The sequence below is a fragment of the Coturnix japonica genome, chromosome 2, assembly GCF_001577835.2.
Source record: "Coturnix japonica isolate 7356 chromosome 2, Coturnix japonica 2.1, whole genome shotgun sequence".
NCBI classification, from domain to species: domain Eukaryota; kingdom Metazoa; phylum Chordata; class Aves; order Galliformes; family Phasianidae; genus Coturnix; species Coturnix japonica.
This window is the reverse complement of record NC_029517.1, coordinates 99,475,182-99,502,677: the sequence shown is the minus strand read 5'-3', so window position 1 is coordinate 99,502,677 and position 27,496 is coordinate 99,475,182. Positions and strand designations below refer to the sequence as shown.

General features: G+C 40.0%; 1 protein-coding gene across 4 annotated transcripts in view; it reads left to right on the top strand.

Moving 5' to 3' along the window:
• The first annotated feature begins 10,060 nt into the window (after positions 1 to 10,060).
• Positions 10,061 to 27,496, top strand: part of RB1CC1 (RB1 inducible coiled-coil 1) — a 68,463-nt gene continuing 51,027 nt past the window's right edge. The window contains exons 1-4 of one of the 4 annotated variants that reach the window (XM_015855605.2): positions 10,093 to 10,294; positions 19,725 to 19,782; positions 24,556 to 24,668; positions 26,609 to 26,736. In XM_015855605.2, coding sequence (XP_015711091.1) covers positions 26,666 to 26,736 — 71 coding nt within the window. In that variant the 5' untranslated portion in view covers positions 10,093 to 10,294; positions 19,725 to 19,782; positions 24,556 to 24,668; positions 26,609 to 26,665. Of the gene's footprint in view, positions 10,295 to 19,724; positions 19,783 to 24,555; positions 24,669 to 26,608; positions 26,737 to 27,496 lie in introns of all 4 variants that reach the window. The other 3 variants (XM_015855607.1, XM_015855604.1, XM_015855606.2) reach the window with 3 other exon arrangements.

Below are 27,496 nucleotides of genomic sequence, written 5' to 3'. Positions count from 1 at the left end.
GTTTTTAACTATTGACTCTTTTATTTTGCTCCTTCACAAAGTAGATTCCTTAGAGGAATCTACTTTCACTAGATTAAATTTCACTAAGAATCTACTTTTACTCACCTATTCTTACACTTGCTTCATTGCTGGTAACAGGAATTTGCCAATAGAAATATCTTAAGGCAAGAGAGAGACTACAGAGATTAGCAGTATGTGAATTAAAAAATGAAGTACCTATTTTAATCCAGCTTCCAAAGTCTTTTATGGTAAGACTGTCAGTAATGCCAAATATTCAGTTTTCTTTCCTTAAATATACAATGAAACATTGATGAAAAACTACATGACAAGGACTTAAAAGCAGATCTCTTACTAGCATAGTAAAAAGCATAGGTTCACTCTATTCAAAAGCTGTGACTTTCATAAATATTCAGAGTAAGCAAAAACTCTCATCTCATTGTAGAATTCAGACTCGGGACAATGTTTCACCGTATGTGACAGGTGATGGCTTAGGTTCTGTAATGGAAACTTCTATATTGCCAAGTATCTAACTCTATAAATGTTATCGGTGGCTTATCAACAGTGATAACATAATCTTACTGAATATATCTCCAGTGATGTTCTACTTTAATAAGAGATCCGTTGCAGTCTTTCGCTGTCATCTAGTGTCCAAAGAAACCATCTGCAAGCATTGGGCGTTTACACAGAAGAATGAAATGCTACTTTTTCCTAACTTTATTTTTCCTGATTATTTTTATTTAGCTCTTTCGGACTGAGCCTCCAGTCATAGTACCAGACTGTAAAATGACATACTTAACTTGGGGTGTTCAAAAACAGGGTATCTATCCTTGAATGTAAGGTTGCTGTGAAATGTATATTGCTGATTGACTTTGTAAGTATAGTGAAGTAAGTATAGTTGAAGCATTCTTAGTGTCCATAAAATTTAAAAGTTAAAAAAAAAAAGTTCTTAAGAACTTAAAGTATTTATTTAGAAGTTTGTTCAAGCAAAAATAAACTTGCTGTTCTTCAGTAAAGCAGATACAGATTTGCAGCAGCTAAGGGAAATAAAAGCTTCAACCTACTCAGCAGTACTTGTCCTGAATATACCAAGATGTAAATAATCAATAGCATTTTCCAGTTTTCAGTCAGCAAAAAACAACAACAAAATGAACTTACTGTCAATCTCTTCATATTTGGCTTACAGAAATTAATGATAAGATTTCAATGATAGGTTTCTAGCTAATGATTAAGATTAATATAAAAGACTATGTTTAAGTCTCACCCTGCCCTTCAGGGAGGCCCATATGGCAAATGCAAACAACGTTTGTAACCCGACAGAATTAGTGTGCCTTATTTTTTGTCCTGTCTATTGCCTTACCAAGTAACTATATCTATCTATCTATCTATCTATCTATCTATCTATCTATCTATCTATCTATCTATCTAAATAGCTTGGGGTTCTGAAAGTGTTTTAATGCATTTACTATAAAGAAAACAAGTAATTCCGTAAATCTGAATTTACTTTGTTCTAAAATACTAAGCCAGAGATGTCTATCCCATCTAAATATTGCTTTTAAAAAAAAGAAATTGGTCCAAGTTTTTTTTGTTTGTTTGTTTGTTTTTTTGTTATGAAATTGTTATTTTTGATCTTTAAATATAGTAATTTTGAAGTGGAACGTAACACTGAAACCATGCAATGCAACCTCAGTCCTTTGTGAAATTAAGTCTCTGTGTGTCTTGATGGTAAATTATCTATACCTTCCTATTAAAACATTTGATGTAATGCTATATTAGACCTCTGAACTGCTACTTTTTTGTTGTTGTTAGAATATTAGATATATTCAAGGATATGTCCTTTTGCATATAGAAAATGACTCTCAGATAACTTTGTACTCATTGGACAGTAAAAGAAACAAAAGATAGAAGTCCTTCCTGATACACTGCCTGAGCAACGTTCTACATGCTAGACACAACTCAGTAGTAATTCCTAATATCTATCTTCAATGAAAAATGCTAAAAGAGAAAATTAATCCTTGCTAGATTAGATAGTGGAAAAATGGTTATGTACAAACTAAGAGAAATATTAAAAAAAACCAAACACATATAGGACTAACATGCAGGTTGTTAGACCGCTGTGTTGGTTTTAATGTATGCATTCCATTGTCTGCTCTGGGATTGCTGTCCTACTCTATTTCCTAAGAAAATATATATATATGTTATATATATATACATAATTAAAAAATCCAGAAAAGGAAGTGTGAAACCTTATGAAACTGTGTATAGCGAGAGGATTTAATTCCCAAATATACTTCACAACTTGTACATTTAAAGCTCTCCAGCTCTCAGGGAGTGAAACCTTGCTTTCAGCTAGAAAAAAAATGTAAAGACTAACGATGTCCCCTAGTGTTGCTTTGTCAGAACTACAGTATAGCATTGCCACCAATAAACCCCAGCATCCATGAAATAGGTAATTCTAGACTGTATTATTCAACTGAGAGGTTAATGTACTTCATATTGTTGCTGGCTATGCATCCTATAGATTTTCTGTAGGGAAAGGACTGAGCAGCAGTGTTTTCTAAGATGAACTTCATGCCAGGAGAATGTTACTGTGCCTACACAAATACTCCTGTTGCATATTGTCTTCAACAGCCATAAGCCTGAACAGAATAAACTTAAGATACACAGACATGGTTAGAAAAAGAAGTAAATTGATTGCTCATTTGGGTCTGAGAAGAACGCAATGCTTTTGGTAATACCACGTGTACCAAGAATTGTTGGCTGAAGCCTTACAGCTCAGGCCTTGCTTCCAGATCTGTGCACGGTAAGCTTGATCAATTTATTTCTACTAAATACTGAAAATACATATTGATTCAGAGAAATAAGGAAAAAAAAGTCTGCCACAGCAAGATGGCTTAAAAATATGAGAAAAAAAAAAAAAATTCCTCTGAGATACCCCCAGTGCATTTCACAAGAGGACTCCAGAGGACTTCATAAATATAGCTAAAAAGAAATCACTAAATTATCTCACCAGGTTAATTCAGGGTTTGCTGTGGTCACCAGGAGCTGAGGAGTGCAACTAATTCCACTTACAGATCTGGCTTGCTCTCACTTGTCTCACTTTTCTTCTCTCTTTCTAATTATGTTAAGCACGCTGCTGAGCTTACTTCTTAAGTAAGTTTTCTGTGGTTTCCTTTACTTGCCTCCATTTAATGGCTACTTCCTGTGTCAACATAGATGTGCTTTTCTTCAGAGTATGCCTGAGTAGTACTCTAGCCACTCTATACCTGCAATTTAAGATTATTTTTATTGTAATGCTGTCATTACAAAAAGTGACTTTAAAGCTTACGGTCAAAGGTTCTCCCCCTGTCTTTCAGAAACACTCTCTTCTAAGCAAACTGGAAAAAACACCTTATCCTGCAGACAAATCTAGATTAACTAATTCATGAAGGTAAATTTATGGCTGTTTAGTGACCACCAGCAATGTTTGTTTCACATTCAGAATGGGTGTACTTTGGTCAGGTAAGATGATGCATGTAAACCTAGTGCTTCCTTTCACGTAAATTTCCAAAGGTAAAACTAATGAGCAGAACTGACTTGAAAAGGTAAGTTCAAAGATGAATGTGGATGAAACTGTTCTTACAGTGGGTTTATAAAGCAGAACAGAATCCCCAACTCCATAATCTAGTGCAGGTTAGCACTAAGAGCCTATCCAGATTCAATACTTATATGGAGAAAAAAAAAAAGTTAGAAATTAAACAGCTGCAACAACAAAGATAACCAGTATCATGTGTCAGCTCAAAAGGAAAGGGGAATAGATAACAGCAAAGTGATCTGGAAGTTAGAAAACGTGAAAAAGTAGAAACCTGAAGTGTGTAGCCAGTCAAGACAGAGGTCAATTGCTCATTAGTTCCCCAAATCCTACAGCTAATGCTCAGCTTATAACAAGCTGCTGAATATGCTAATGACATAAAAGTTCTCTACTGATAACTATGGAAATTACTAGACCCCTGCTATGGATTAATAATTTGAGTGAGACATCTTGGAGACATACAATATGTGAAAAGCAGGAAAACTTCAGAAGACTAAAAAGTAGAATTTTAACACTATGGCAATGTTTGAAAATGACAAATGGATAAAAGAAGATAAAAGAATCAAATCTATAGTTTGATGTGGCAACTGCGCCATAGTTTTCATCAAAATTCCAATAGTTCAATTCATTTAAGATGTCAGAATCAAATAAAAACACTGTTCCTTCTCTGAATGGTTCCATGAAAATGGAGCCAAACCAGTAAGACTTCATTGACTCAGGTTATGTATTTGATGAAACAACACAGGCTACTTGCAGAAACTTGTACCTTCACAATCAAATTGAACATGCAAAACAGTGTGCACAAATCTCATTCTGCATATATGCACAAAAAAGGGTGAAAACCCAAACCAGTCTTCAAGAAAAGAATCCTATTCACAATTTTGATGATGGTTAGGTTATGCTTTTAACATATTTTTCTTATTCTCCTACAGAGCAAATTCCAAAGCTGAAAAGCTCTGAAAGAGGATTCTGCCAGCACCCACGCCTGATCTCATCAATGAATATAAAAAAAACCTCCTAAGAATGAGTAATGAATGCAAGTGCACTCAGAATAGTCAGATTTTTTTTAAGTGATTTAAAACTTAGTTTAAATCAGTGTACTCCTACAGAATATTTTAAAATAATTTAAATGGGTAATTAAGGATGTTTGATATGTACAGCCTCTTTTAGAGATGAAGAGAATAATCTTTCCAGTTTATTCCATTAACTGAGGTCAATGACTAATTCACTGAATTGAGACTCTGAGAGCTAGAAGAAAATGATAGTTTTGTTTCCACTTCATTCAGGAATAAAAACGAAACGAAAGGGACTGAATGCTATAGCTTGTCAGAGCAAGGGAAAAAAGTTTATTCAATATGTTAATAGATAGTATTTTCTTTTCACAATCCATCTTCATACAGGCACAAAGTGAGTATTATGTTTTATTTTAAAAAGGCTCCTATTAATTTGAATATAATTAATAAAATTATTTAAAAATGTATTAAAGGGAGAGTTTCTGCATCTTAAATTGCTAGTTTATCTTAAATTGCTAGTTTATCTTAATAGAAAGCTTGTGGGTGGAGGGAGGTTATAGGCTAATATAAAAGAGGATCTGTTTTTTTTTTTTAACGTTTTAAAGAAAAAAGGAAAAAAAAAATCCTAAATTGCTGACTTAGATTATATGTAATTACACTTCTATCTTTTTAAAAACTAGAAGACTACACATTAAAATCTAAATACAGAAGGAGTGGACATAGACTTGTACACTTCTAGACTGTCTTGGGGCTGTCTGTTATGAGAGATCTTGCTGCAGGTAGGGTGCTGGGAGCTTGGCTGACTTGAGCCTGGGTTTCCAGACGGTTAAGCTCCAAAATCCTGTTCCAGGTCAATTCTGCCTCTTGAACCTCCCTTTCTGTGCTGTTCCAGGGGATACAGTGAGAAGTAAAGCTGGTTGCAAGGAGCTGCAGCCTAACAGATAAGTCTGCACCCCTTCATTTACAAATTAATGGTTACTGATCCAGGGCAGTGACTGATACAAATCACCTAAGGATGTGAACAAGAAGACCATTAGGTATTTTGAACTCTGTTCTGCAAGTGTGGACAACATATCCTGTGCCATAGCTGTAAAATGAAAAGAGCTGTCTCACACATTTAAAAACAACAGCAACAACAACACCAAAACCAAAGGAAAAACACAGCCACCCAGCTTTCTTGGAACATGGGCCAAGTGAACTCCCAGTATAATTTCTTCAATCCAAATATCTGCTTACATAAACTTCCTTGTTAGTAGGAATTAGACAACATTTAAAACTATAAATGTATAATGTAAATATGACTTAAGTGCTTATATACGTGTGTGTATAAAGCTGCTACACATTCAAAAAAAGTTTTATTCACAATAACATGAAATACTTAGTAATGCTAATACAATATTGTCTTTATATAATTGCAAATAGTGATACTCTTGTTCTTTTAGTGCATTACTTTCTCGGCCTTGCTGTGTTCAGCATCCCTTGTGTGTTGTGAAGAGGTGGTAGGAAAGTTCATTTGTTATGTTACACATAAAATGAACTACAGAGGATTTTTAATGTGATTATTCAGGCAGCCTGTGCCCCTTTCAAAGCTCTTCTTCTTCACCACTTCTGAAGGTATGTCCATTCTGACTATTTTATCTGAGTTTTAAACGTCATTTGCGCATCTCTGCTTGCGATCAAAACCTGATCTCATGATCCAGATGTTAAATTGAAGCTAACTATGCCCTCATGCATAAACCTTGGGTAATAAACTAAAAAAAAATAAAAAAAATTAAAAAAAAATCAAGTTACTCACTTATGAATTCAAAACCTTCTGATTGTCAATCAGGTTCACTGCTAAATCAATGTCTCCATGCACTATCTGATCTTCTGCTAGCTGAGGTTCCATTTTGTGAATAGATGATGAATAGAAAGAATTAAAGAAACATACTGGGAAGAGTTGCATGATGTTTAAATTACTGGTTAGAATGATCATAAAAGGTCCAGAGGGAGTGGCGGGCTTTCAAAAATGGCATCAGCTGCTCCTGAGTCATTGACTGTTCAAAAACAAATTACTGAGGACTTATAGACAGTCAGTGCTCTGGAAAAAAGCTAGTGACCAATCTGGATTTGGTCACCAGACCTCCCTCTGGTGCTGTGGAACTGTGCCCCTTGTCCACAGTGCTGGAGCTCCCAGCTCACTTGCCCTTGTAGAGTAGCCCATTCATTTTGCTCCCCAACTACAGCTACACAAACATAAGGTTGAGGAAATCGATCCCTTGATTGATTATTAAAAGCACATAGTGAAAACCTCCTTCAGACTTCTGGTCAATTTTGCAGAGTGTAAAAAAAAAAAAAAAAAACACCAACCAAACAAAAAAATCCCACAAACAAAAAACCATAGGTGACTGTATATGTTGAAAGAACAATAGCCTAAACATGGCACAGCACTTTGTAATGTGAAGAATTATCCCCTTTCGTTTGATATATCCTGGAGCAAAAGAATATTCATAAAATACTTCTTTTCAGGGCAGATGTACTAGATATAATGTTAAACTTTGGTTTGTTTTTTTGTTCAGACAGGCTCATGAAAAAGCCCGGTAATTAGCTGCTTGACACAAAGTCTCCTGGATCGCTTTGAGAGGAAGCAACATAATGAAATGTTACAAGAACAAGCCAGACTAACCTGCTCTGCTGGCAGTGCTTTGCTGACTCCTGTTCCTCCTTCAGTCCTTCCCGAACTGCACTGAAATCAAGCTGTCCTGCACGTGTTGTCAAAGACCAAATAGTGCCTCGGTACCCTGAGCCTTCCTTAATGCAATTGCTAAGAGCATGAATTGCAAACGTGTTGTCATAAAACTACCAGGCCTAGTGGCACTGCAGCTTGTGTTAGAATACCTACTATCAGCTTTTCTTGCTGATGTGCATCAGGTCACCTCAGTAAGTAGTTCCCTGGCCAGACAACTTTAATGAGGACCTCTGGTGCTTCAACTACCTGAAAGGAGGTTGTGGCAAGGTGGGGATCAGACTCTTCTCCCAGGTAGCGGCAACAGAATGAGAGGGAATAGTCTTAAGTTGCACAATGAGAGGGTCAGGTTAGATATGAAAAAATTCTTCTCAGAAGGGGTGGTGAGAGATGCGCAAGCTGCATGAGAGGAACACCTCCACTGTCTCTGGAGGTGTTCAGGAAACATGGAGATGTGACACTGAAGGACTTGGTTAGTGGTCACGGTGGTGGTGGGTTGATGGTTGTACTAGAAAATCCTAGAGATCTTTTCCAAATTTAACGATTCTATACATTTCAAAGTTATGTTTTAACCTTGGTTAAAGTTCATGCCCACTTAGAGCATGGACAGTGCTTGTTCAGTGAAGTTCTTCATGTTACAGGTGCATTGCACTCAAAGAGTTTATGAAAGGGAAGAACATTTTAAGAGATACACAAAGCAGAATTTAGCATCTGTAGAACTGGAGCTTGACCACTGGGACTAAAATTAAATCTGCCTTGAATTGCTGCTAGAAGCTTGTACGGTAGTTCCCATTAAACTGTCTGCTCCTCTCAGTAACAGTGCTTCTCAGCTCCATTCACTGCTGTACTCTGAGGTGCCAAAAGCATCTTTCAGGATATGGGTAACTAGGCCACGCTTCCCAACAGGATGCAGCAGCGAGAGCATGCTCATCTACCTGGTGCCACAAGGCAGCACCTGGTAACAGTGATGCTTTGTTGCTTTCAACATCCCACAGCAGCAATGTTTTCCAAGTACAAACACCTGCCTGCATAGGCCATGGGTGCTTATAGCTGCCTGTAACAGGGAAGGCAGATGGGCAGCTCTTCAAACCAGCAGCAGGAACTTCCAAGGGCTTCTGTGAGAGTCAGAAACCTGTCCCAGCTTGTGAGAACGGATAATTTACAAGCTGATGAACTAAAAGCAAAACAAGAAGTTAGGTGAAGGGCTGTGTGTGTGAGGTTTGAAAAGGCCTACGAGAAAATCTCAAGACTGAACTTTGTATATAGCCTATCTAGTTATTGTACTAAATAACTGTGCTGCCATGTCAGATGCCATTTTTCAGAGTGCTCCTCTGCTGCCATCTGTCACACAGCAAAAACATGTAATGGACTGTTGGTGGAAAGGTTCAACCTGTACTGCCATACCACCAGCATCTGCCTCAGACACCGCAGACCAATAAAATAAAACAGCAGGCACTACTTTTGCAGCAGCCCTCATAAAATATATACTATAGTTCACGTATATGGGTAACAAAAAGTATTTTAATCTTTAACATTTTTTATTAAAACACACTGACAAAAACACAGAACTAGTGGGTATGTGACCCTGTTGTTGTGAAGTTACCACATCATTCTGGTTCAATGGCAGTGGCTGCAGTTCTTAGTGAGCTTTCAAGGTGCTGGTCAGAGATTTTTGATGAAATTTTACTCCTCCTGTACTTCATCCTTGAAAACAGTTGTTCACAAACATAAGTGATAACACAAGTAACACATGACTGTGAAGCAAGGACTCTTTTTCTCTGGTAAGTGAGGGCTTATAAAAGCAAAGAGGCACAGCCAGATCTTTGAGTTGAACACCTGATTTCAACTCTATGCACTGCATTAGAAAATTCCCATGTACTGTATTTATGTCAACTGAAGTTGCAAATTGTCCAAATAAATAAATAAATATATTCGCAGTCTTGAAACCTGCTCCCAAATTCCTCTATCAAAACAAAAAGCAAGGCTGTATAGTGTTTACCGTTCACAGAGCTGCGTTTAGCCGATGAAGGTATAAAACTATTAGCAATAACTTGAGCTGGCACTGCACTGCGCCCTCCCCATGCCCTGGTTCCAGCTCAGACAGCAATAATAGTGCACTGACATGTTGCAGGTGCTCACGGGGCCAGGCCGCACTTTACTCTACTTTACTCTTTACTTTACTTTACTCTTTACTTTACTCTGGTAAAGCAGAGGTCGTGGCGCTGCAGAACGCACGGCCCAGCCACGTGTTGCTCTTTAAGGGAATATTGCACAGAACACCCCTAAACCCATCTACAGTTCAGATCGAACCTTCCTTACATTTCTCTAATCTGCTTTTACGTGGCTAAAACCCTTCAAGGAAGCCTAGAGTAAAAGAGAAACCCGACAGCAACGTGTGTAAAGTTCATTTTCGCTTTTACAAGACAGGCACAAGAGGCCGGAATACAGAGCAGGCTCACAGACGGCTGTGTGCTAGAACCCCTCCACGAGCCCAGGGGCCTCAGCCCTTCTCTACGACCCCCACAAGGAGGCAGTGCCAAGACAGCGAGGAGAGCGCACCCTTCAGCCAGGGAAGAGTTGAACACACACACGTTAGCCCTATAGAATACAGCCTCCCACACATCAACCCGCCATGGAGAGAGCTAAATCCGGACGGGCCTCGGGCGCTCCTCACCCTCCCCTGCAAGCGGCTTTAGCCACCACCGCGGCTTCCGCCCCACGGTTCCTCCTCCGGGCCGCCCTCTCCCGGCATGCGCCGGCGCCGGAAGCGGCTGACGACAATAACAAACATCGGCGGCGGCTGCGCCTGGGCTCCCCGGTCCCGCTCCCCCCGGCCGGCCCTGCGCCGCCCGCCCCTCCGCTCCGTGCTCTCGCCGTCCACCCGAGCTCAGCGCTCGCCGAGGCGGCCCACACTCGGGCAGCGGGGCCTGGCCGCGCCGGGAGGTGGGCTCCGCCGCCGCAGGATGCGCGGGGCCGCCGGACCCTCGGGTAAGTGGCACCGGGGGAGGTGAGGGCCCCTCCGCTGCCCCGCTCCGCCTCCTCCGCGGGGAGTCTGGTTGGGGGGGCTGCCGGCGGGGCTCCTTTAGCGGGGCTATCGCGAGGGGCGGTGGTTCAGGGGTTGGCCGCGGGGTGGGCGGCGGAGCAATAGGGGCCGGGGGCGGAGCGCGGCCCGGTGCTGGCTGCGGCCCCGGGGCGGTGGGGGAACCCGCGGGGTGGCGGCTCCCGGCAGGGTGCGGGCGGGCCGGGGCGCTCCCTACCCGCGGTCCGCTGGCACGGGAGGGCTGCGCTGCGAAGTTAGTCCGGGGAATGACTCAGCCCGTGCGGCAGCGCCGTGTTGGCCGGTGCGCTGCCGCCGTTTGCAGTGTTTGATTATTGCTGCTCCCGTGGAAGCGTGTGCCGAGCTTTCCCATTGTTTTCTTATTATTGCTTGTGAGCGTGCTGTCAGGCGGCTCTGCGGGGCTGAGCTGCTGTTCGTCCTCAATGCCCCCCGGAGTTGTGAGTGACTGCTGGCTGAGGGTAAAAGGGTGAGTGGGAGAGCTGCAGGGACAGGTCCTTGTGACGCCTCAACTTTATCTAGAGATTTAAAAAGATAAATTGTGCCTAAAACCAAAATACTCTGAAACAACCTCCAAATATTAGGGTTGTTTTTTTCCCCCCCTTCTTTAAAGCTGTAATTATCTCAACCTTTTTATTGAGGAAAAACTCTTTTTGTTTGAAGAAGGACGTTCTATCAATGAACCATTTGGTGAGTTCACATTGAAAGTTTCACCTTTGCCTCATTATGGGAGGGACTGAGGAGGCTGTGTATTGTTTCTTCCCTTAAGTAAATGTGTGAAGTAATTGGCATGGCAGCCTTTAGGGAAGTGCTGTGCTTCTGAAGTTGGTTGGTTCATCGCGCCGTGGAAGATATCTCACCTCTGTTGGAAAAATAATGCTGGGGCAGCTCCCTGTTGAGGTTTGTGTTATTGGTCAGTGTTTTTAGGATTACTGGGTACCACAAGGACTTCAATAAAGGAAACATTTACTCTTGTGATATATTTAAATTGCAAACTTCTTAAAAGAACAAAAGCCTAAAGCAGTTTAGGACCTTGGATGTTTTTAGAAGATAAAGCAAATGAACAAAGAACTGTGTTATCTATTTTCACATTAGCTTTAGTGCCAAAGAGAGCACACAAGAAAGAAATGAGACACATAACTCACTAAGTTTAGTTTAAATTAAACTCTGCAGAGGATCTAATGGTACTTATTTGAAATGCTATCTAAAAGTCAAAATGGTTTGTAGCAGTGAAGGAAAAATTAACTTGTGAATGTGGAGTAAGGACCTTCAACTGTGCCAGTTATAGATCCAGAAATACGAGCAGGAACTTTTGGGATAATGCATTAATGTAAGGTAGACTTAACTGCAATTGGGAAGTATATTACTGTTATGCAGTTTGTATGGTTTTTTTTCCTGTAAGCAAAGCAGAGTTGTGCTGTAGTCTGTTGACCCAGCCTTCTGCTTGACACAGATTTGGGTTAGTAGTCTCTGGATCCTACTCAAGGGGCTGGCTCTGTCCCCATGTCATGTTACCATATTTATAATTAGAAGCATATGAGGCAGATTTGCATTTACGGGAGAAGAGAACATTGGTTATTTTGAGGTCTTTTGTGGTGTCTGGTTAAGACATTGCTTGTCCCTGTGTGGGATCTGAATTCAGCTAAGGTTATGTACAGCTATGTGAGAGTTAAGGTGAAAAATACAGTTTCTAAACCACGTGTAAACTTGCAGTTTCAGTTATTGTGATTAAATGGGGTAAGTGTATGTGAAAGGAGAGGAATAGCACGTGTCTTTCTCCTTTTGATAGGACAGTGACAGAGTGGGATTGCTTGACAGAAATTTTCACTATCTTAAACTGTAGTGTCAGTGGTTGTCAGTGTGTTCCTTAGTCTCTGTTTCTAATCTAGCAGCTAGTTTCAGTAGAAGGCTGGCTTAGGACGGTGTGAGGATATGGAGATTTTTATTGCACAGGTGGGATTTGTTCGTATATTGTGGTTAAGTGAAACAAGTCGAAATGAAAAACCGTTGTCTAAGGTGGGTGCTTTGAGCCATAGCGTGCATACCCGGCTGTCATCTGAGCTACTCCACAGTCATTTGGATACTGTCCCAGCTGTCATGCCTCTCCTTCTGCATGTGTATTGCACAAGGGCAGTTGTGCTCCCGATGTTGGGTTCACAGCTACATGATATGACTTGAAGAATTTCTGAAGAGGAAAAATAAATGGTAGAAAGGTGAAAACTGTCCAAAAAAATTACTAATTTTGCACTAGACCATAAACTATTGATATTCTCACACTCAGGTGATCGACACTGAAGTAAGCAAACACTTGGCTATAAGAGACATGTTTACAATAAGATTGTGTTATATCACCTGATTGAATAAACTGATACCCAGCAGGCAAAAAAGTATCACTTATATGGAAATTACTAACCTAGCTGCTAGAGTTAATGTGTGTTTTGTAGCTGATTCGTCAGAGTAATGATTTGGGTGAACATGCTGAAAGGCTCTCATGTGTTCTCTTAGTCATAAAGATGATTGATGATTGAGAAATTACTGACAATAACTTATTTTATGAACTAGTTAAGGATTCTGTGGCTATTGTGAAAGTCACTTGTCTGTGAGTTAACTTGTATTTCAGATATGTTTTTAATTTAGCTCTGAGTTCAGTTGAAAGATAAGTTAGAAAACATTCGCTATTTTCTTCTGTGGGAACAACTGGAAGTGAATGTACTTCAGCAATGCTTTCTGAAGCCAGTGGCATTTTAAAGTATCTAAGTCATTAATAACAATATCTAAGTCTGAATTGTTGGTAGTTGTTGATAGAAATATCAAAACAGAATTATTGATATAAAATTTTCACTCAGATTCAGGTGGGGCTGGTCACTGTTGGCTGACCAGGAGAACTACAGGCTGTGAGGAAAATTCTTGCTTGTCTTCTGTCTATCTACAGGTGTGTGTTTTCCAGTAGGGTTCTGAGCTCAAACTGTGTACTCAGGCAGCGGCAGTTGCTAGTGCAGCTTTTTATGTGTGTCCAAGATGTTGACGTTTTCTTCTGGGAACTGATTTTGCAGCCAGGCCTGCTGCCTTTATCACATCAAGGTGAAGTGATTACCACGTGCTATATATAATCTATAGTAGTTGGTGTATCTAGAAAATTTTTCATTTTCTTGCTATCACAGAATCACAGAATGACCCGGGTTGGAAGGGACCTCAAGGATCGTGTAGTTCCAACCCCCCTGCCTAGATGGGCCACCAAACATACTATGAAATAACTCATTTTCTTACATCCTAAGGGTTATTTTTCCGTGGTATTTTTACATTTTCAGGAGATTAAGAAAGGTTTGTTAGCATGTGGGGAGCAGAATTATTAGAATTGCCTGCTTTTATTTGGACAGAGTGACTGTGTGATAGAGCCACAGTACAGCAGTCTTCATTATTAAATGCACTTAAAAGGCCAATATTGTGCTTTCAGTTTGAACAGGTTGAAGGCAGTCACAGATTCACAGAGTCATAGATGTATATGCAGTGTGGCTTTTTGAGGTAGAAATTGACACTGGAGAAGTAATTGAACAGCAAGTTTTACTTCCATTGCAAATTCAGAAATCATAACTTTCAGCAAAACGATCAGTTCTAAATGGCACTTCTGAGGTCTGATGTCTGTGAATAATTGAGGTAGCCGCTCAAATTTTGATTGTGCTCGTGTTCTCTTTTTTATATGATGGAACTTATTCATACCAAAAAGATGGCAGATGAGTATGTTTGTTCTATGCTCTGTCAAATATGCTCTTTTGTCTGTTATGGATGTTGCAGATATGGTTGCAGCAATTTTTGTTCTTTCAGCGTTTTCTGATACTTCAGGGATTATGAATGTTAGTGTTTTATCTCACATTCTGTTTTGGGTTCATTTGTGCCTGCTGTTAGTGCTGATATGTCAAAAGTGTAGGCAATCGATCCTTATTTGGTGTAGTTGTGTTTGGCCTAGGCAGTTTATACTGATAAAATGGTGTTTTTAGTGATAGTTTTAGTTTCATCCTCCAGAGTGTATATTTCTATTAAATTCAGATGAAATGGAGGTTCTTATGTAAGAATACATTGTGTAACTGGACTAGCAGTTCTTTTCAAATATATTATGCTTATGTTAGATTGCAGGCATTCTGCTTGTAAACTCAAGATGACTTATTTGTCTATTCTAATTTAACATACTTTGTACGGGTACTTGTATTGCCTACTGATCGGGTTTGCCTTAAGTTCCTTTCAGTAAACATTTCTTTAAACAAAAAATGAAAATATAATTAAGGAATTCTCACGTCCCAATCAGAGCGAGAAGAGGGGGTGGAGTGTGTAAGTTTGCCTTTACTTATGTCATGTGAAAGACTCGAAGGCAAAATACCATTAAGCTGAACAAAGCATGTGTAATACAACAAAGCAATTTCACATGAATGTTCTGACTGCAAACACCACAACTGGGGTTGAATAAGGTAGAGGTGCAATTTTAGTGTATAAATCCTTGTGGGTGTGGGGTTGGGTTTTTTGTTTGATCTTTTTTTTTTTTTTTTTAACCTCTGAGATTGTCTATTTCTTAAGTTGGTAATATTCCACAGAGGGATTTATTGATGTGCTTTGTTAGCTGTTTGAAACTGCCAAAGATTTATCCAGGAAAGACAAAGAAGGCTGGTTGAAAGCTACTGAATGCTTTCTTGAGATATTATGTTCTTTATGCCCATCGTGCAGTTGTTGTCATTTCTCAATATGTTGCTCTTATCTTTTAGATTGATGTTGGTAGAGACATGACAGTTATTTTTAATTGTGTAAAATGCAAATAGCTGATGTGCCAAAATCGCACAGAATCACAGAATGACCTGAGTTGGAAGGGACCTCAAGGATCATGTAGTTCCAACCCCCCTGCTTGGCAGGGCCAACAAACATACACCTTTACTAGATCAGGTTGCCCAGGCCCCTGTCCAACCTGGTCTTGAACACCTCCAAGGACGGGGCATCCACAACCTCCCTGGGCAGCCTGTTCCAGGGCCTAACCACTCTCCTAGTAAAGAACTTCCCCCTGACATCCAACCTAAATCTTCCCTCTTTTAACTTAAAACCATTTCCCCGTGTCCTGCTATTATCAGCCCTTTCGAAGAGTTTACTCCCCTCCTGGGAGTAAGTTCCCTTCAGGTATTGAAAGGCTGCAATGAGGTCACCCCGCAACCTTCTCTTCTCCAGGCTGAACAAACCCAACTCCCTCAGCCTGTCCTCATAGGGGAGGTGCTCCAGCCCCCTGATCATCTTTATGGCCCTCCTCTGGACCCTTTCCAAAATCTCCATGTCTTTTTTGTACTGAGGGCTCCACACCTGGACACAGTACTCCAGATTGGGCCTCACAAGAGCAGAGTAGAGAGGGACAATCACCTCCCTATCCCTGCTGACCACCCCTCTCCTGATGGAGCCCAGGATCCCATTTGCTTTCTGGAATCTAGTTATGATTTTCTTTCAATGTGTTCGTAGGGAAGTTGTGGTTTATGTCAATTCTGCATGTTACTGGTTCTTTGCTCGTCTGTTTCATGTAGTTGTACTTCCAAATAGAGTTTGATAAATAGGAGGAGGTTCATAGGTATAACGCTAACTATGAGGAAAAAAGTTTGAAACAAGATTGGAAGCTGCTTAATCAGTTAATGCTTTACCAAGACTGTGGTTGATTCCTTCACTGCTGGAAAACTTTAATGTTATTCTAAACATTTACCACTTGTAAGAATTTAATTAGTACCTGATAATGGCATGTGTAGTTAGGAACTTGAGTGATGCCTTTTGAAAATTTTCACTTCTCTTCTTAGGTGACAGTGCTGACTTGGTTATCCCCTGTATCCATCAGTTTTTTTTCTGCCCTTAGCTGTGGAGTAACAGTTTGTAGGGCTGTGTGGCAGACAGCAGTTGCGGAATCATGGGGGTTGGAAGGGACTTCCAGAGATTGAGTCCAACCACCTTGACAAAGCAGGTTCCCTACACCACGTCACACTGGTAGGTGTCGAGGCAGGTCTTTAATATCTCCAGAGAAGGAGACTCCACAACCCCCCTGGGCAGCCTGTTCCAGTGCTCCGTCACCCTCACCGTAAAGAAGTTCTTGTGCACATTTGTGCAGAACTTCCTCTGCTCCAGTTTCTGGCTGTTCCCCTTGTCCTGTCTCCACACACTGCTGTTGCTCTATACACTTTCCACAGTCCTGGAAAGAGTTCCTTTTCTAAGCTGTTCCAGCAAAGTAATCCAGTTTACAGCATATAAATGGAAAGCTGCACAGCAGAAAGTTGGTGCAGGGAGAGGATCAGAAGAACTGGCTGAAGAAAGGGATTCATAAGGCTGGTGCTCAGGCTGTAATCAGTGTTTTTGATTGATCTTGCTTAGCCAGAGAAAGGGTTAGTGAAGGAGAAGCATTGATGCTGACTAGTCTGAACTTGATCTAAGAAGGAAAGGAATGCTTGTTGGCTGGTCCTTGCAGAATTGTTTGCAAACACTAAGATTTTACATGCTAATTATTTTTCAAAAGTTCATTTCTGCAGGGGAAACCTTCCCACTTGTATGGAGTCAGTAACTTGAATAAAACCACCTGAAGCTTTACATACTGAAGAGCACCATTTTCGTAAAGTATTGATCATTGTAATGTAAGGGAGATATATAGTCTGCGTTTGCTTTTGAAATGGCAAAATTACACATTTTAAAAACGAAAAAAACTGGCTCAACCTTCAATTAATTTTTGTCAAAAGCACAGTTGCAAACAGCTGTGGAAAGACTGTTTCCACCAGTTAACAAACTACTACAAAAAAAGAGTGCTTCTAAAAACTGTAAGCTGTTTCCTAGCAATAAGAATGTCAGAAAACCGTGGCTTGTTTTCCGACTTGTATTTGTTAACCAAGGTGCAGACACTTTGCTTTCTAACAGGTAAGAGATGTGAGGTTTGGGGTTTTGCAAAAGCTAGTAAACTTCACCCCCTCTTCCCCCCTTATTTTTTTTTCCAAGTGTTGGAGGGGAGAATAATTGTCTGATTCATACATGAATTGTATTTTGGCAGCTCCTCAAATACTGTGAACAGAATCATATAAATAGATGCTAACCCTCAGAACTGAAGTTTTATAATTATATACATATGGAGTCGTGATATAATGTCTAATAATATGCTTGTTGCCTCATAAATGTGTTTAAAACTATTTCCTAGAATACATTAGTTCTTGCAAGTTGTTTTGGACCACATAAATTTTAAAGCTACTCCTTAATACAGTGTTTTCTTACCTGCCCAAATGTAGTTGCTTTTGATCTCTTGCTCTTCCACCATTGATGCTGAGGATGGTGAAGGTATCACTAACAGGGAGAGCAGAGGTAGCTTCCATGTAATTCAGAGTTGCTCCTGCATTCGCGTGGTGTAAATTGTATTTCCTGAAAAGCAAAGGATGAAGGTGGTGTTTTGCAAAATGCCTAATTCAAAAACTAAAAATAAAAATCAACCCTCAGAAACCAGAAAGAAAAATAAGGAAAATTGTGTCGTACTTCTGAGTTTTCAAGTTCCTCTTTAGTGAGCTGGGAAGTAGGGAATTGCAGTGTCTTTCCTGTTTTAAGAGCAGAAGAGACTTGCTTGGCTGACCAGTCAGTGAGTTTGAGAACTGCTAACAATGTAGTGACTGCTGGAGATGCTCTAATTGACTGCTTCTGTGCCTGTGTGCATCTCAGTGCTGAAAATAAAACCACAGGTGGCACCTTGCATATATTGGGTTTGACAACCTTACATGAAGATGACGCTGAGCAAGGTTTTAATACTTGTAAGGTGGTGAAGGGAGATCGGATCACCACCTACACTAAAGTGTATCTTGTCTATTAGATATGGCCTGGTTAAAAGCTTTTGGAGGGATGAGCAATGAATTTTCTTTCCCGTGTCCCATTCAGAACTGGCTCTTACTGGTGTTTACCACATAGGGAAGCCCACCACATCCTGGGCTATATCAAAACAATGTAACTAGCAGGTTGAGGGGGGTGGTTGTCCTCTTCTCAGCTCTTGTAAGACCCTACCTGCAGTACTGTACTTAACTCTGGGTACCCCAGCACAGGAGAGACTTGAAGCTGTTGGCAGCAGGTCCAGAGGAGAAAATAAGGGTAATCAGAGCACCTCTTTAAAGGGAGGCTGAGGGAGCTGGACTTCTTCAGCCTGGAGAGGACTAGGCTCCAAGGGGATCCTATTAGGCCCCTTTCAGGTCCTGAAAGGCCACAGAAGAGACCTGGAGAAGGGGCTCTTTGTTAGGGACTGTAGGGATAGGACAAGGGCTAATGACTTTAAATGGAAATAGGTGGATTTAGATTAGATCTTAGAAGTAAATTTTTCTCTGTGGGGGTGGTGAGGTACTGGCACAGGCTGTCAAAGCTGTGGGTGCCCTATACCTGTAAATGTTCAAGGCCAGGCTGGATGGGGCCCTGGACCCTGATCTAGTGGGCAGAAACCTTGCTTATGGTAGGGGAGTTGAAACCGAATGGTTTTTAAGGTCTCTTCCAATCCAAACCATTCTATGATATATTAATTTAAGTGCATTTTAGGGAGTGTTATCTTTGAACAGTAAGTTGTCTAGATAAGGGTATGCATTTTCATTGTGTTTTTCTTAATATTCATTTATTTATTTATTTTAAACTAAACTGCTTGTGCTACTAAAAACAGTGGTAAAGAATGTTTGCTATCACAGTGAAGACATCTTGTCTGTTCTAGGTGATGGTAGTGGCCTTTTGCAAAATGAAGATGCTTCTGATTAGAAGCGTTGGTAGCAGTACTGAATGAAGCTCCTTGGAGTCTGCTTTTAAACATTGCTTTACGTGAAGAGAGCTGTTAATTTCCTTATCTTCAGCCTTAGTCTCTATGTTCCTTTTCCTTTGATATTAGGAAGTGTGCTGTAAAATCCTTTGCTTGTGAAGTGAGGTGTCGAAGTTAGATGAAGAGATCACTTTTAGAAGGGCACCTGAAAAAGCAAAGGAAGTATAGATAAAATACAGATTTGCAAAAGAAAGTAGACTCAGCTGGAAGGAACATTAAGTGCTAGTCAAGTTCTTTGGTCTATTAGAGTTACCTGAGTTGAAGTGAAGTAGGAAATTCTGCTTAGAGGGAAAGTAAAGTAAAATCACAGAAATTGTGGCATCTCAAAGGCAAAACTGAAGTTTTGCTGCATGGAAATGAGACAGCTTAATAAAATAATTGTGTCCCAAGGTTGGTTCTCTATCCCCAGAGGTAATAAAGGCCTGTTCTCCTTGAAAGGAGGTGCATTCTGAATGAGATAACTCAGTGAGTGAGAAATAGCACACAAGGTTACTGTTGTTGGTTTTTGGACTTGCTAGACTGCCACTGATGAATTACTCTTTTGGCAGGTAAGAATTCTATCTACACTGATATCTAATGTGAGAAACTGGACCCATGTAATCACAGGTAATAATTATGATTCATACTGGAGGCAATATCTAGTATTGCCTGCAATGTAGCCTCAACAGATCCTCATAAGAAAACTTTCCTTTATTAGCATTGTGCAGGTGATGTTCCCAAACAGCTTTATGAATGCCTGATAATTAGTGATGTGGAATTGCAAGCTTCTGAATGAATAGTGGGGTTCTGATTTGCTTGGCTACTTAAGCTAGTTCTGTCTGTATCTCGAATTGTATTTCTTTCAACCTGGAGATATGTGGGGGTGGGGTGGGAAGGAAGGACTTTGCACATCTTGGTCCTCTCTGATCTCAGAGATGAAGCACTGATGAGTACAGCACTTTGCAGATATGAAGTAATGCTTTCCCAGGCACTAAAAGCAAGGTACCCTTAAATGCTGATGTGTTTCTGTAAAAGGAATGTAAAACCCCTGGGATTAAAGAGAAGCAGTGACTTTGGCATAGTTTAGTTTAAATTCTAGGTAGTTAAATAAAAATGTTTTGGTAACTTGGATGGTTAAAATTTGGTTTGTAATGCCCCTTTAAGCACAAGCAGTGTAGATAAGCATTGACTTTGTCTTTGTCCTGCTCTGAATGCTGATTTTAGTGTTTCGAGTTTGTGAAGTTGGACAGAATTGTGCTGTGAAGCAGTGGAACAGTCAGAATTGGATAATGGAGCAGGGATTCTGGACTTAATGGCAGGAATGGATGGCTAATGTAGCTTTAGGATTATTTGTGGAGTGCTGTGAAACCCATGACGTCTGTGGTGTTTTTACAAAAAGGAAAGGTCTGTAAACAGACATTCATTTCCTTTTACAGATGTAGAAACAATGAATGTGTTCTGAACTAAGTAAGCTACATTTCAAGATTTCTGAACAGCATGCATTGAAAGTATTGATCAACACAGCCAGTTGCTTCAAAGTTTATATTGGATAGGACAGTCTTGTAAGGTCAAGCAGATGTAATTCTATTGCAATGTAAACACAGTACAGAGCAATGAAAGAAATGTTACGTTGTCAGCATAACATTCATGTCTGTTTTTGGTGTTAGGTAATACAACAAAATACACATTTGAATTAGTTCTTGAAGGTTTTTCTTCTTGGTGCTATTCTTACCTTTGCTTCAGTCACCTCATTCTTTTTCTTATATTCATTTATACCATCTTCTGTCTGTTCTGGGAGTTGCTACAGCAATTTCTGTTTCTAAATTCTCAGCATTTAATGATCTTGCTGGTAATTCCTGGCTGTCGATCATATAGCTTTCTATAATTTGAAAGATAATATATACTATAGACATAATGCTGCAGGACAGTTTCCAATTATACAGTTATCCTCTTTGTCTTTGGTAGTTGTCAAATGTTGTCATTTTTCAACTTCTATTAAAATAGTTGTAAATAATTTCAGCAATGAAGCACTGAAGAGCTTGGAACTTATGTTGTGTCATAGTATTACAGTAAAGATTGTGAAATTCTCTTCAGAATACTGAAATAATGCAAAAAGAAAAGAAATGAAAGTAATGGTATATATTCTGTTGAAACTTGATAGTTGTTGACTTTCACTCTAGGATTAAGTTAAGGATTAACTCAAAAAGCAATCTGTGGGATATGTAGCTGACTTGGCTTGAGTTGCTCTACTTTAACCTGACTTCTCAAAGAAAGGAGGCTTAGACAACTGTGAATGAATTTAATATATCTCCTCCATTAACTAATATTAGGCTTTGTTGGACGCGTTCAGCCAGGCTCTGTCCAGAGAAGAGAAGGGCAGCAAGAGCTCTCAATATTTTTCTTAAAGATCTGCGAAAACAGGCAGATGAGATTAGTAGTGTCCTCAGCAGGAAGGTACCTACTGGAGGGGGGGCTGCAGCCTGCTCTCAGTAGGCAACAGGAAATGTACAGGGGAACACAGCGTTCAAAACATATGTTCTTTGAAACTTTGCTTTACCTTACTCCTCTGACTGTGGAAAGTACTTAGTGAAATTTGTGACAACCTTCAGAGTGGGTAAGCTCTATTTTACTTATTCTTTTCTAAATAGTAACCTAGCAATGACAGCATGAGGAAGATTTAGGTTGGGTGATGGGCGGAAATTCTGAACACTAAACACTTGAAGGGCAGTGAGGTGTTGGCGCAGCTGCCTGAAGAAGCTGTGTGTGCCCTATCTCTGGGGGCACTCAAGGCCAGGTTGGATGGGGCCCTGGGCAGTTGAGCTGGTAGGGGGCAGCCCTGCCCACGATAGGGGGTTTTAACTGGATAATATTTAAGGTCCCATCCAAACCCAACCCATTCTGTTATTCTTTGAGTACACAAATTTGTTCTGCCAGTCAGCGTAGCGCAATTCCCTCAGGACTGATTGCTAACTTGTTTGTTATGTGGTAGAAGCAATGCTTGATTTCTAACTTTTTAGTGGTCTCAAAGAAATTAGAAGGATAGTGGTTATAGTACTGGGGACTGCCTCTGTGGTAATAGTTTCTTACTATTTGTGGTAATGTCTGTTACTTCAATCTAAAGCAAATACTGCTAGATATACTTTGTCTAGATACAACTATTCCCAATGGCCAAAAGAGGGACACTTCTGTTAGTAGTTTTCCAACTGTGATACTTAAACACACTGCATTTCTCATTTTATTGCACCTTTGCTTCTGAGTAGGTGATGTATGTACCTTTTGAATAGGTGGAAAGAAGGAGGCTCAGGAGGGAGGAAGATAACTAAAAAGCTCAGATAACTAGCTGCTGACAAAGTGCCATCTGTTCTATGCATGTAAAATACAGTTGTGTAATTTTCTCCTTGATCATAATGTTTGCAAATTTGGGATGGAGAGAGTTTGTTTTCAATTTACCCTTAGTCACGAGTTGTGTAAAATGAGTTACATGTTCTAATGGTTTTTGGGCTTCAGCGATCCTATTTTTAGTGATGGATTATCACCCTTTATAGTGTCTGATCATCTTCTCAGAAAGCCTGCTAGAGCATTAACAGAGTAGAAATAGTATTTGTTGCAATTCAGAGTTTGAGCATGCAGTTTGCTCACTGCTGTTGTGGCACTTATACTCAGTGGGTTACTGAGCCCAACTGCCTGTCACTGCCTTCCCTGCCAAGGGCTCTTTCTCATTCAGCTCTGTTATCTGACTGATAACAGTTAAAATGAGCTAACTTAGTTTTAAAAGACTGCTGATCTGTCTCACTTTGGTTGTAGTTGTAACAGCAGTTCTGGGAAGGGAAGCCTCTGGCGAGGATGCCACTGACGAGCAGCTGCGTCTGGTAATATCTTCAGCTTATAAGAAGAACAGAAAAAAAAGAAAAAAAAGATAACTTATGTATTACAAATATGTGACTGGCTTAACAAGGTTATCTAAAGGAAAGGAGAGTTTATTCCTAAAGGTGCCTGTTGGATTCACCTGCAAGATATAACTATTGATTACTCAGCATAGCATACGCGCTGTTTTTGTGTTGCTGTTAGCATCACGTAAGAATTCTGTGCTGGTTCTGAAAAAGTAGTTAAAGCTAATGGAAACTCAGGCAGTTCTTTTTGGTGAACTTTTTGGTACGTACTGAAAATTGCTACAGTGATTTTAAATGTAGTTAATATGAAAAAAGACTCAGGTGTGTAGCAGTTTTGCGTGGACTTGTAACTAGAGGACATTGTTAATAAACAAAGATAAAATAACATATCTAAGAAAAACCCAGGGGTCTGTGCTGGGTCCGGTCTTGTTCAACATCTTCATCAACGACCTTGATGAAGGGATAGTGACCACCCTCAGCAAGTTTGCTGATGACACGAAGTTGGGAGGATTGGCTGATACACCTGAAGGCTGTGCTGCCATTCAGCGAGACCTGGACAGGCTGGAGAGCTGGGCAGTAAGAAACCGGATGAGGTTTAACAAAAGCAAGTGTAGAGTCTTGCACCTGGGTAGAAATAATTGCATGCACCAGTACAGGCTGGGGGAAGACCTGCTGGAGAGGAGCTCTGCTGAGAGGGACCTGGGCGTCCTGGTGGACGACAGATTAACCATGAGCCAGCAGTGTGCCCTTGTAGCCAAAAAAGCCAATGGCATACTGGGGTGTATTAAAAAGAGCGTGTCCAGCAGGTCGAAGGAAGTGATCCTCCCCCTCTACTCTGCCCTGGTGAGGCCTCATCTGGAATATTGTGTCCAGTTCTGGGTTCCCCAGTACAAAAAAGACAGGGATCTCTTGGAAAGAGTCCAGCGGAGGGCCACTAAGATGGTGAAGGGCCTGGAGCATCTCCCCTATGAGGAGAGACTTAGGGAACTGGGTCTGTTTAGCCTTGAGAAAAGAAGGCTGAGAGGGGACTTGATCCAGGTTTATAAATACCTGAGGTGTGGGAGCCATAGTTGTGAGTCTGGTGTCTTTTCAGTAGTGCGTGGGGATAGGACTAGGGGTAATGGGATGAAAGTACAGCATAGGAAGTTCCGCACAAATGTGCACAAGAACTTCTTTACAGTGAGGGTGACGGAGCACTGGAACAGGCTGCCCAGGGAGGTGGTGGAGTCTCCTTCTCTGGAGATATTTAAGACCCGCCTGGACGCCTTCCTGTGTGACATGGTGTAGGGAGCCTGCTTTGGAAGGGGGGTTGGACTCGATGATCTCTAGAGGTCCCTTCCAACCCCTACAATTCTGTGATTCTGTGATTCTGTGAAATAAAAGAGAATACCACATCATCTTCCTCTATGGCATTGTCATACATATATTGCAGTGATGGCTACAATAGTAGCCATAAAATCCTGATATTTTAATGTTATGTATAGTTATATTCTGTACATTTTCTTTACAGATCTTCTCTAGTTTTGAACAGCCATGCTGCTCTGTTGCCAGAATCCAGTGAAGCAAATGCACGTTTATTCTCTTGTATTTGAAGAAGGTGATAGCTTCGTGTAGCGCCTGAAGGTAATTCTTTCTTAAAGCTGGCAACTATGAGACTGCTGATGCATGCATGACAGATGCTGCCATAAATATATTTTTTATATATATATATATATTCTTTCAGTGCTTTAAATGGTTAGTTGTGGTGTTGAGAACGGGAGGATTGATTGAAATTTCTCTTTCTATACATGAACAGAATGATGTTTCCGCACAGATTATCTATTAAATAACACTGGATTTTGCGAAGTAATTTTTATCTGGAAACTAGATATAGTGCGATTATTTGACTAAGTGGGGAACAGGTGCTCCCTGCTGCTTGTTTCATCATTATATTTAATGTTTCTGTTTCTGATTTTACCTAGAGCATAGTCACAAATAATGCCTTTTGGGAAAATACATTTCTGTGTATTTTTAGTCTCATTTATTATATAGCTTAGGGCAGAAAAATGAATAATAAATTACAGCTGGTTTATTCTTGAGATTTGGGAGTTTTTATCTGTTTAGTAAGTTTCTTTATGGAGTGTATTCTCTACTGAGGCCGTTTCTTTTATTTGACATGGTTCTCTTTTCAGTATGATGGTCTTTCTTGATATAGTATGTGTCTCTGCTTGTTTCAGTGCTAAAGTCATTGAAGAAAACTAATCACTTTCTGTAATTGCTCATCTGGTAGAGCAACCTTCCTAGCCCTGCACAGTTCAATAGTGGTTTGTTATTTCCTGTATGGTTTATGAGGCTTTTTGTTCTGTAGACAAAGATAAATGCAGATTCAAGATCATTTTAGGATAGTAGAATTAGATGTGTAGATCTTGTATGTGTTCTTTTCTTATTTCAGGGAAAGGGGCATCTTATACTTTCTGTAAAGTAATTTAATACAAAAAGTCATTTCTGTAATGGTAAAGAAATATAACTGAGGCTAAAATTTCTACATCTTAGCTTTTCATAACTTTTTCACATAAAAAAATGCATTGCATTAGTGATTGCAGTGATACTGTACTTTTGCAGCTACTCCATTAGCACATAAGAAATTATTCACAAACTTAAGAGCTTCTGTGGAGCAGAAGAGAAAAGTATGAAGCCTTTCAAAGATAAAATAACATATCTAAGAAGGACTTACAAAGCAATTAAATGTTTTCTTCTGATACGTACACTGGAAAAGTGCTTACTTATAGACGTTCATCTAGAAATTTGTAGGGCACAGGACTGAAAATATTCTGAGATGCACTGTCTTTTGATCGCTGATAGTGGCTAGTAGTAATTAAGGCTATAAAGTTGGCTAGTGCTAAAAACAGAAAAATCTGTAGATTTGTTGATTGCTTCTGTTTGTAGTTAACTAGTAGTTTTTAAAAGCTATTTTTAGGGGGAGTTTGATGTTTCCTTTTATATGAGTGGGAAAAACAGCGCCCAGGAGTATTGACCAGTAGCAAGACTTTGTTGCTGTACGTTGGGACTGAATACTTAGAGCACAGACCATTTTGGTATTTGTAAAGAGCAGAAGATCCCCCCTGTGGCACAAGTGGTAGAAGTGCCGCTCTGCTACACAAGAGGCTCGAATCCTGGGGGGTTGGACTCGATGATCTCTAAGGTCCCTTCCAACCCGCATGTGACTATGATACTATGATGATGAAAAGGTAACTAGGAGTAACTTTATCAGGGGATTTAAAAATGTATTTCATAACTAAGTAAAGCTGGGTAATGATCTGGGATGTTGCCCCTCTTCAACTGAAAGTTGTCTTCCGCTCCCTTCTTTGTCCATCCCCAGTGCAATTTTCCGTGTGTTTCTCTAGCCCGCTCACAAATCAGAAGGCTTCTTGTGCCCATGGTTCTTGTAGGAGAAGCATCTGTGTGTTTAGTAACAAAGAACTGGAATATAAGTGTGTTCACCCTCTATATAGCTAAAAATTGTATAGTACATACTTCTTATAACTCCTATGTGAAACTGACCCTTTTTTTTTTTTAATTTACAGTTCCTAAATGATTTTAGCAGTGGAAGCGATAAAGTTCAGAAACTTAAAGAAATCATCATGAAGCTATATGTATTTCTGGTCAACACTGGAACTACCCTTACCTTCGACACAGAGCTTGCAGTACAAAAGTAAGAAAGTAAAACAATTACTTTTGGAAATCTGTCAGAATTACATCTGTTCTTCTGTGATCTTTTGCTGAATAGCGTTATTTTTCACTTATTGGCATCATAAAATTAGTCATTGTTTTTCTACTCACAGTATTTTACACAATCTGAATAAAACGTGTGTTTTGTATAGGCTGAGTGCTGAAGAACAGACATGTAGTTTTTTATCTTACGCCTGCAGTGGAAAAAGTTGGTTTTGTCGTGTAAGTTTGTAATGTGTAATGCAATTCTGTATGTAAAACGTGAACTTCCAAACTGCCAACTGCTTGAAACAGGAGCAGCAGTTTAGATTCCCACGGAAGTCCCAACAACTTGACCATTTCTGTTTTGTTTGTTTTCTTTCCACTGCACAATAAAAGCGTATTGTAACCTTAATAATGTTTTATAAAGATCTAAGCGTACTAGGTATATTGAAACATGCTCCCCTGTTTCATACAGAATACTGGTCTAGTACAGGAAATCTTGTACAGCATTGTCATAGCTCACATGCTTGGTGCCAGCCTTACATGCTGTTTTCATATTCTGTCAGTGATGAATGACTAGCAAGTAGTGAATGTTTATGCTGAGATGTGGGCTAGATAATGGTGCTTAAAAGGCTTCCATGGATGTGCTCACGTCCATTGTTTCCTTACTCCTGAATTTCTGTTCATAATTTTCATGACTAAGCAAGTGAATTTGGATTTTAAAACATTGGAGTGGAAGGGCCCTAACAGTGTACACAGAG